This window comes from Humulus lupulus, chromosome 6, assembly GCF_963169125.1.
Source record: "Humulus lupulus chromosome 6, drHumLupu1.1, whole genome shotgun sequence".
NCBI classification, from domain to species: domain Eukaryota; kingdom Viridiplantae; phylum Streptophyta; class Magnoliopsida; order Rosales; family Cannabaceae; genus Humulus; species Humulus lupulus.
Genome location: NC_084798.1, coordinates 208,537,572 through 208,548,465, shown reverse-complemented (window position 1 = coordinate 208,548,465; position 10,894 = coordinate 208,537,572). Strand labels below are relative to the sequence as shown.

Genomic DNA, 10,894 nt, shown 5'->3' with positions numbered 1-10,894 from the left:
CTTATTTTCAGTACTGTTAATTTTTAGAATTCCCCGAAAATTTGTGGGGAAATTCTAAATAATTAAATTATATGTCGTCATATAAAAAAAATTGAATTGTAATATAACCATATACCGAAAAACATGAAAAACAAGTTGTTTGTAAGCATGTTTTATACGCGCGAAAAACAAATTATTTTGAAGTCTTTTTCAACACCGTAAATTATTCAAAATTTCTTGAAAAATTAGTGAGATGTCTGATATAACTACAATATACACCGTCATATAAAAAATTTAAGTTATAATTTTTTCACGCATTAAAAACAGAAACACCCATACCGATAGAGACAAAAAGCATACCTCTATTCTAGAATTTTCCTTTATATACTTTTTTTTGTTGTTGAAATTTACTCTTTATATAAATGAACAAAAATCATACGTATCTTTTGAAAAGCTTTAGGGGCATTTATAAACTTATCTACCGACCTCGCAGCATTTAGAAAAATATCACTTTGTATCTTTTATAGTTTAATAATATCACAAAATCAAATAACAACAAGGAATTTTGACATTCTTAGCAAAAGTACTATTTTGTTAAAACTCAAATGTTACTTAACACTCTTTTTTTCTTTTTTTCTGGCAGTGATTTAAACATATATTCATTTAAGATAATAAAGAAATAAATTAGGTGTAGAAAGAGAGAGAGAGAGAGAGAGAGAGAGAGAGAGAGAGAGAGTGGTTGAGTTTTTGTTTTTATTCCAAAAAGGCAGATATGAGATGATGAGGGGACACAAGCATAAAGGCAAAAAGGTATGTGGGTTCGGAGAGAGAAAATTAAATTAAATAAAAAAATATAATAAAATTATTTATTTAAAAAAATAAAAATTAAAAAAATAAAAATGATAAAAAGGACACCCTGTCTTAATTTTATATGCACTCCTACTTTTTCTGTATACAGACAAAGCAAGTGGAGCTTTCTTGTGATCAAAGTATATTCTTTCATAGGCAAGGCATGCATATCACTCTCTCTCTCTCTCTCTTAAATTATGTGAAATTACCAATATACCCTTCTCAAGAATACTATGCTATCTATTCTATATATATATGTATTAGTTATTAGTTAATATAGATAAATATTATTGTTTCATAAAAGGTGAAGTAGATGTCTAAATTCTTATATTATTAATTATAACATAGATCATATAAATATAAATATATTCTCTCATGACAAGAAGACAAAGGATATATATTTTTATATAAATATATATATATATTTGTATGTGTAGATGTAGTATACTCTAATTTACCTTGTTCTTCTTTTCTTATTGATAATTATTCCTAATTATAAAATAATTCGATGTTGGATTCTACATCATGGGTGTTGTTATATTTAATTAATTTTATTGATTAGTGTAGTATAATTATGATTATGAGGATTAGTAGTGGACGAGGTGGTTGATATAGAAAGAAAGAACGTTATGCATGTTAACTTATAAATTGGGTCAATATTAATTTATATATATATATATATTATAATAATAATTATAGTCATATACATGAATGACAAGAACATTTTTGTTATTATATATTATTGTTATTTTTAATTTTTGCTCCTGATTTACCTATCCATATCCGAAAGAAAACCACTCTCATTCAACAACGTGGCAAAAATAGATATTCTTTTCTTTATCATTAATAATGGCCGTTGATACAATAATTATTTTGACTTTCAAAAGAAATAATTTTTTTAAAAAAAAACTACTATATAAGTCATTTAATTCGGATTTAGTTTTTTCAGACAGAGCTAATAAATTTAAATAAGTGCATTCAGATAGAGACATATTACGCCATTGAATGAAACAGTAGTTAAAATTCCTTAAAACAAAAATAAAATTAATAAATACTTAATTAAAATAAATTAACAAAATCATGATATAAATAAAATAAATAATTTGTTTTTTGAAAGGACCTTTCGAACGACAATAATAAGAAATAATATCTGCCAAGATTTTAACTTTAGACGCTCCTAGAAAAAGATATATATATATATATATATATAATACAACTTTTGGGCATATATGCACTCAAAATAATTAGTCCATATTCATTTATACATAAAAGAAAATACTTAAATTATCACAATCTCATAAAAAAAAATATAAACTTAATTATAGTTGAAGCCTAGCTGTTTTTTTGTTTAAGGAAATATATCTACACATATAATATCGATTTCCACTCATTCATTAGCAAGTGGGATTATTAGAATAGGGAGTTACACTGCATATTTTTACAATACCAGTGTTTTTTTTTCTATTTTCCGTACTTGTATATATATATAATTTCAAATTTTTTATATGACAGTGTACATTATAGCTATTTAGAAGATCCTACAAATTTTCAAAAAATTTTGAATAAATTAGAGTACCGAAAACAATGTCTAAACTGTCTGTTGTCCGCGTGTCTGTTTTTGTGTGTACACATGTAAAATTTGACAGTTTAAACCCTATTTTTGGCTTCGTAAACTATTCAGAATTTCTTAAAAATTTGCAGGATATTCTAAATAACTACAATGTACACTCTCATATAAAAAAAAATTTAGGATTATATTTATTCAAGTGCCAAAAATAGAAAAAAGATATATCGGTGTTGAAAAAAAATGTGTTGTAACCGTTACCTATTTATATGGAGAGAGAGAGAGGGTATTAAATGAGAACACATGTGGATGTAGGGTTAAGTGAGTGAAGAAGACCGATTGAAGAGCTTTTTTTGTATAATACATTGAATATGAATCAATATGATGATGAATTTTGATACGAAAATGGAATATATATATATATAATAATAGACATATATATATATATATATATGTGTGTGTATATATCCATCTCTCTCTCTCTTTTTGTCTTCTTGGTCATTTCGCTTTCCTCTTTGTCGATCGAACACCTTATTCTTCTTTATTTGATCATCATCATATGGCCATGAATTATCATGCAAGGTCATTTTTTTATGAATAATGTCGACCACCTTGGCCTTTGCTAAATTACACATATATATCTATGCATGTATACGTGGAGGGTTTTGATTAATTTCGTCTTTAATCAAAGGAAGACAAAAGAAAAAAAAAACATGTACATATAATAAAAGAAAAGATAAGAAGGAAAGAGGGTTTGGTCCCTTATCTTTCGAAAGAGGTATGACTCACATCGATCGATAAGAATCGCAATTGTAATAACCAAACAAAAATGAAAAAAGAGTTTCATTGTCCGTTGGTGGTTGTGGTCCGGTCCGGACTCTCCTTTCGAAAAGATATGTAATACATAATTATATAAATATATATATAATTATATGAGTCATTTCATATCATTTTATCTTCACTATCTAACTATGTCATGTCAATTAGTTATGTATGGTGACCCACGTTGTAGTAAATTATTACCTTGGTTAAAAATGATTAAAGTTACTAGCTAGGTAGTTTTCTATAATGTTATGATATTATAAAGGCAATAGTAATTTAACAAATATTATTAAATATCTTAAACCAAGCATAAAATATCAACTCATATAATTTGTCATATCACAAAACTATGGTCGATCGATAACTAATTTAGTAGAGTTATTCCAATTATCAATTATTAAATCCAATGACTAATGAATACATAATGTCAAATCGTTTGACTTTTCTATCTTAAATTGGAATTAGGGGAGGGAATATTTAGTAGCTAGAATGAGAAATCAATCAAAAAGAAAATTGGCCTCGATTTTAGCCAAGAAAGAAAAAGAAAAGTTGGAAATTGCAAAAAAAAAAAAACATAACTTAATCTAGTTGTCTGAGATTTAAGGCCATATGATATGTAATGGATGATGACTCTCAAGACTTGGTATGAACAAGAACAAGTTAAGATGCCGACATGTATACACATGTGCCCACTAGCCACAGGGCCAACTGTCTACAACTTATTCTTTTCATTTTTTTGGGTTCACAATCACAATACAATGTATATTCATTCAAAGTTGTTATAACTTTTTTTTTTTTGAATAAAAGTTATTATAACTTACATATGTAGATATATCTCGATCTAAGAATTAACTTTATTAAATTTACCATTGTAGTTACCACACTATTGCCTTGCTAGATCGATTGATTATTAACTTTTTACTACCTAATGTGGAACCACATACTATACATTTACATATATTGTGCCCTTCAACCTTAATTAGCAAGGTTTAACCATAATGTATAGCTAGTATATCTTTAGTAAGTAATGATTAATTATTCTTAGCTAATAATTAATTATTTTATACCAACTCAGCTCGTAATATTATTTCAAGATTTAGCTATATATTGGCATGTATTGTACCCTACAACATTTCTTGCGAAGAGGATTAAAAATTTGGTACATTAAAGTGTCCAACACTACATGATGTGACACTATATGATTAGTTAGCACTACCTCATAATATTTATTGAATTCAAATAAGTGGGACCGATATTAGATTGCACCAATAACAGTATGTCACATCCGTGTGGTGTTGGGCACTATAAATGCCACTAAGCAATTCGCTTATTATTTAGTATGTTTAAAGCTAAAAGCTATAAGTTAAAATTTTGTCTAATAATTTATGTCAACTACAAAGATATATTAATTAATAAATTTGGTTTTGTGAATTAAAATTTTTGACCTATGAAAAAAACAAGTAGCTAACCTTAGCATGATTTAACCATAATGTATAGCTAACCCTACCCCACATCCCACTACAATTTAGCTTGGACTTGCGTCCGTTACACGTTTATATTAATATTTTCATGGCAGGAGAAATAATCGTATGCTCTTACCAAATTAAGAGGAAAGCAAAAGTCATGCATTTCTGCAATGGATGACCTTGACCTTTGATGCAAAGGTTGACTTTAATAAAGTCATCTCATCTAACGGTCATATGAATCCCATGAATGAGACGTACATAGTAGAGTAATGATGCGCCCACACGTGATCAAATCCCATCAACACGTCAATTTATTATTATTATTATGATTTCGTCTTTTGGAGTGAATCCTAACCGTCTAGATGAGGAGCCACGTGAAAGTGGTTGCATGGCCACGTGCCAGATAGTGAGATTCACAACGATATCGATAGTGCCACGTCTTTTATACCAGGGGTGTTTTAGTAATTTAAATAAAATGAAAAGAGAGTTAAACAAAAGGAAAAAGAAAGAAATAAATGCCTCATCTTATTAATCAACGTTCCACGTAATTAATAAATATTTTTAATCACTATTAAACACTATAATTTTTTAACATTAAAGAAAAAAAGAAAGAAATTAATTAATAATCTATTTAAATTTACCCAAAAAAAGAAGAAGAAGAAGAAGAGAGGGACTGTTTGGTTTGAGTTTTTAATCCAAACGTGTCTCTTTTGTCTTTTTTTTTCCCTCTTATAACGGTTTTTTTTTTCTCTCTTGACTTTTCCAAATGTACTTTGACTACCCGCCAAACAGTTGACCATATTTACATTTCTATCCAAACAAAATAGCAAAATACCAATTTTGCCCATATGCCATCGCTTCAGGCATCGGCAGCCACCACCACTTTGACGCCAATGGGAAGCCAATTTTCTCTCCCGTCGCCGCCAACTCCGCCGTGGTCGGACTCGCATTCGGCTTCGAGTCTAACGACCATCGACTCGTCCGTTGTTGACCCGGAAAGGGTTGACTTCAGCTCGTCGAAGCTCGGAACAAGGACTTTCTCAGTCCATTCCTCTAAACTCGTCCGGCCAGTCCACACACCGCTCAAGATCTTCTCCGTCGCGTCTTCATCCACTTCTAACGAAAACCCATCTCCGACAACGGCGGAAAATCGCTTGGCTATGGAGTTGGTGATGCCGCTGCGCATGGCGTGCGGGTCAGCAGACTTGAAAACAATGGTGTCGTCTACTGCTTCGAGTAATTCCCGTGGCATCGACGAGGCTCCGCCGACCAATGACGGTCTTCTGTTGTTGTTGATGATGAGGCCACATTCATTATCTTCGTGATCGATCGTTAAATCGCTTGAATTATGCGACCCGTCTGCTTTATCATCATCGGCATCGCCGGCTGCCATCTCGTTGAGATCAAACGCCATTGAGTTCGTCTCCATCCTTGGCTTCGTCGGTCTTCGATCGTCGTCGAGCCAATGAGCTCGTCGTTTTGAGGTCCTTACAGAGGCTGAAAGTCTCAGCTTCCATGCCTTTTTTGCTATCCCGGCGAGTTTTTCTTCGTTTATGGACTCGCCATTGGACAAGTACTTGAGATTCTCCGGTAACCATTCTGCCGTGAGGATAAAGATAACATTTCCAAGACTGATTTCACGACCGTGAGAATCAGTCATACGGCCTCTCTCCAACGCCCGCTTAATGCTCCCTCGAACAAGCATATCAGCTTCGTTAATGTCTTCCAAAACGATCACCGATAAGGGGTTCCTCCGAACCGCCTCAGCAATTCTATCCACCACTGTTTTACCTCTGAAACTCATCTCAGACTCCCCATCTCTCCGCCTCGAACCGAGGCTGATCATCACGGGACTTGATCCAGAAACCAGTTCCGAAACAGCAGACGCCATCTTCTTCTTCCCGACCCTGTCTAGCCCAATGAAAAGCAGCCACATGTCACCTTTCGACCCTGCACCACGGCGCTTACCGTTGCCCAACTTGCATTCCGTCATAGTAGCCGCCACACTGACCGCCGCCTCGGGCTGCCACCAGACCTTCTCCGCCAAACTCTTTGAGAGTCTTTTGAAGGAGTCTGCATCTAATTTACAAGCAACCTTGTCATCTCTTGGGATATCAACGAACTTGTTCTCTTGTTCGGAAGAAATGCACCCAAGAAAATCATTGATCCTCTCTTTATGAGTTTGCTCTGTTGTGACACCGTTGACTTTTGTTTGACCAAGAACCAAATCAGTCCTAACAGGGCTTCCTGGTGGCAAAACTGTTTTCTCTTGTGACTGTTGGCTTGAAAGCACAACTGGGTTTGTATTCAATTGCAAAGTTTCACCTAAGCTTTTGTTCATTTGTAGCTTAGGTTGGAAAGGTTGGCGCCCGATCAAGTTCTGATTGTACAAGCTGGTCATCGAAAGAGACGACACCAGCGTAGGCGTCATCTGCGCCAATCTCTCGGAGCCAAGGGCTTGATGATGATGGTGATGGAAACTAGGATGAAGATGCAAGCATGTGTCGTTCCATTTCTTTTGCAACTCCTGAGTCTTTTGCTTCAAGACTAATTCTTGGTTCTTTGTCTACACAATACCACAAAAGAAAGAACAATGTCAATAAATAAAGCTTGTGTCTTTGCTCAAACAACTTTTGATCAGCTTGTTCATAACATCTCACCTGTGTTTGATCCGATGTTTTAGCATTCTGCAGCCATTGAGGAAGCACCGGCCGTGTGGTGTTTGCTTCCGATTTGATCTCGGAGGACGACGATCTCTCCGATTCCTTGGCAATAAGTTTGGACAACTCTTGTTCGTAATTTGAATTGCATTGGGGGCAACAGCTTCCTCCTCTTCGAGATGGATCCATATTTTCAGACAAACGCCGAGGTGGACCAAGCTTTGTTGTTGGAAAGTTTTTCAAAGGGGACAAAGATTCGACTGAGCTACTGAGAATTCCATTGGTCCCAAGCCTGCTAAAAGGAAAAGATCAATAAAAGAAAGAAAGAAAGTGTTTTTAGTATGCATTAAACAGGATCAATTAAACATCTATATCTAAATCGATAATGTTCTTAAAATACAACATTAAATTTGTGATTAAGATCATATTCTCCCATTCCAAAGAAGAAACTTAAAAGTAGAGGTTCCATGTACAGCAATTCTGGATTGCCATTTATAAGAAATGAAATCTCTAATTCCTTTATAGATTAATAAAAGTGAGTCAACTCTGACTTTCATAGTAAGAGCCAAAAAAAACAAGAACCAAATACATGAAATTTGAGTAGGGAAAAAGTACCTGGGGAACAATCCCGGAACAGGAGCTCTGGAAGCAATTGGCACAGCCTGTAGATCCCAATCATTCTCCATTGAAGTATGATACACTTGACACCTCAAATAAGTCTCACAAGTAGCGGTTCCGATCAGCCAAAGCCGTCCGGGGCCGCCGTTATCTCCGAACATAGCCAAAAGCTTCCCCATCTCAGCCACGGCGTCACGCCCTGCCTCGGACACAATCTGTTGTTGCTGCACCGCCCCAGAGGTCGGTACACCTCCTGCCAAGCTCACCGGAGGCTGCTCCACCAGCCATTTCAAGTCACCCAAGTTAAGAATTACCCCTCCGCCATTGGATTTGGCGATCCGGGATTCTACCAAACCCCTTAACTCTTTGATTTTCCCAAGTATTTGAGTCCTATCAGGGGAAAGTTCCTTCTCCAAATGAATAATTTGAACATTTTGGAGGGACCCTTCGCCCAATTCTCTGTTCTCAATACGCTTAAGGAGCTCCTTCATCACCGCCTCTGGCTCAGAATCACCGACCAGAACCGGGTTGCGCTTTTTGGTCCGGACAAGTATATCCAAAACCCGTTTTACCTCCTCCCCTCTCTGCTGCGCAGATTGGGCGGCGCTCCCCTGCTGCTGCTGCTGCAAACGAGGATTCAAGTACAAGTTCCGACTTGGTGGTGCCGTGGCAGTCACACCGGGACGGAATCCCAATCCAATTGGGGCCGAATTAGCAGTCACGGCGGCAGCAGCTGAAGAATTCAAAGACTGTTCTATGGTGGCCTTCACGGCGGGGCTAGAGAAGCTAGCCTCACGCATAACTCTACTGACACTTGGGTCATCGAGTATCGATATGATGAGCTGTTCAAGCTCAACTTTAACGGCGAGCAAGGGCTGCTGCTGCTGTTCCGGGCAACCACGGCGCTGATGAGCCTGGGCGCGCTTAAGCGCCGCCATGAGCGCATTGGAGATTGGTGGTTCCATCCCGGGGCTCATGTTTTGGGCCGTGGGAAGTCTCTCCAGAGCCACGCTGAAACATAGCTCCAAAGCCCGGCACTGAAGTGGGTGCGATGAATTAGGGTGTGACTTTATACATGCTTGCCTGAGATAACCAGAAGGCGAAGCGAGTAGCGTCGCCGCCACATGAAGCGGCGTCGTTTGGCCATGATTTCGACGACCCGCCTCCGCGATCGAGTGGTTCAAAACGCTCGCCGCCTCCGGCGTTAGTGTCTGTTGGATCGTACTCAATCCGGCTCTCATTGATAATATTTATTTCCTCTTCCTTCTTCTTCTTCGTCCACAAACTCAAATCAACCAAAACCGAACTTTCCCTATATATATATATAAACTCTTTCTTTCTGGTTTGGAATTCTGTTTAGAAGAAAACCCAGAACAAAAGTCTGAGTCTTGATGAGAGAGAGGAGGCCCTTTCTCCTTTGCTCTTAAGTTTTTCTCTTTTGTATGATAACTCCGTGCTTTTGTTTTGTATTGGGTTCTTGCAGAAAAGAACAAAAGACCATTTAATGCTCTGAATGTGAGAAAATTCAAAGAAAAAGGGAAAATGTAAATTAATAATAATAATAATAATAACAATAATAATAATAATAATAATAATCCAGAAATAAAAATCAAAACTTTATACTCTCAAGGGTGTGAAAGGTTTCGAAATTATTAGACAAGGTTTGCATTTTTCTTTAGAGGTGGAGCTATTGGTGTGGCAAAGGAAAAAAATAGGAAAATGAATCACAAAAATTAACTTTTCACGAACACAAACAAAAATCAAGAGAAAGTAACAGCTCTCTCTCTCTCTCTCTCTCTCTCTCTCTATACATATAAATATGTATATATAATTCTCCCAGATGTATGTTTGTAAACACAGAAAGTTATAGAAGAGAATTCAACGCGAAAAGGAAAGATCAGATCCCCTTCTTCACAAGAATTTCCTCATCTCACCACCTCTTTTCTCTTCTCTCTGATCTCTCAGCTTTCTATCTCTATCCATCTATATGTGAATATAAGAGTACTCAAAATATCCATAAAGCCAAGCAAGCATACCCATTTAAAAAAAATTATACCTGACCCAACTTTTTTCTTTTTTTTTTCCATAAATAATACTACTAACTACACTCTTGTTAAGTGATAATATGATGGTAATAATAAAATAATCTCAACCCATACCCACGTAGAGTATTTTTTTAGACACCCCAAAAAAAAAGTTTGCATTTTTATTCGTTTTATAATTTTTATTAATGTATTGTCCTTTTTGAGTCAATCTTTTTTACTTTGTTTTTAGTATTATTATTTGGCTTTTTTTGGGCTACTTTTTTTTTTTTTTGTTATTGTAATAGTATTTATTTAATATATTTCAGTTCATTCGAGATAATGGAGTGAGAAAGAGACACTCACTTTTTGAAGAGAGAGAAATAGTGAAGGAGTAAGTCTAAAGAGATCAATTTTATATTATTCATAATTTTTAAAAAAAATATATTCATGACTATGAATTGACTGCCTTTTCTTCTTTTTTATCACTGTCCTTTGTTTGTTTACAAGAAAAAAAAAATTATTTATTTATTTAGGAGAAATGATAAGGAAGGACCTAAACAACAAGAAAAAAAAAACTGTCCTTTTATATAAATTTTTAATTTTTTTTTTGGACCTTTAACAATTTTCTTGCTTTTCACACGGCACCGGCTTTTACCTTTTCATACTAACTCTCTCATACTTTATGTAATCACAATCTTTGGTCTTTATTTTTAAGCATGCAAATTTAGACACATTAACTATATAAATATAAATATATATATAGCCTCCTATACTATATTAATAATAATTATGTGCACTTTCTATAGGCCTAGGTTTTGGTACATTATTATTAGTAACTAGTCTTACATGGACAAATGTATTTACTTCAAATTGGAAATGGAATAGTCACTTATTATTTATTCACCAAAAAGG

At 34.9% G+C, this 10,894-nt stretch overlaps 1 protein-coding gene across 2 annotated transcripts; it reads right to left on the bottom strand.

Moving 5' to 3' along the window:
* Window positions 1-5,182: 5,182 nt before the first annotated feature.
* On the bottom strand, window positions 5,183-9,929 carry LOC133783064 (protein SUPPRESSOR OF MAX2 1). Of its 2 annotated transcripts, none has more exons than XM_062222595.1 (3): window positions 7,956-9,929; window positions 7,341-7,635; window positions 5,183-7,246 (listed from the first exon to the last, which is right to left on the bottom strand). In XM_062222595.1, exons 1-3 carry the CDS (start codon window positions 9,197-9,199, stop codon window positions 5,540-5,542), a joined length of 3,246 nt encoding a protein of 1,081 aa, XP_062078579.1. In that variant the 5' UTR covers window positions 9,200-9,929; the 3' UTR covers window positions 5,183-5,539. The 2 variants fall into 2 exon arrangements, with proteins under 2 accessions (XP_062078579.1, XP_062078580.1); XM_062222596.1 differs by having other exon boundaries at window positions 7,341-7,632; window positions 7,956-9,927.
* Window positions 9,930-10,894: the final 965 nt, after the last annotated feature.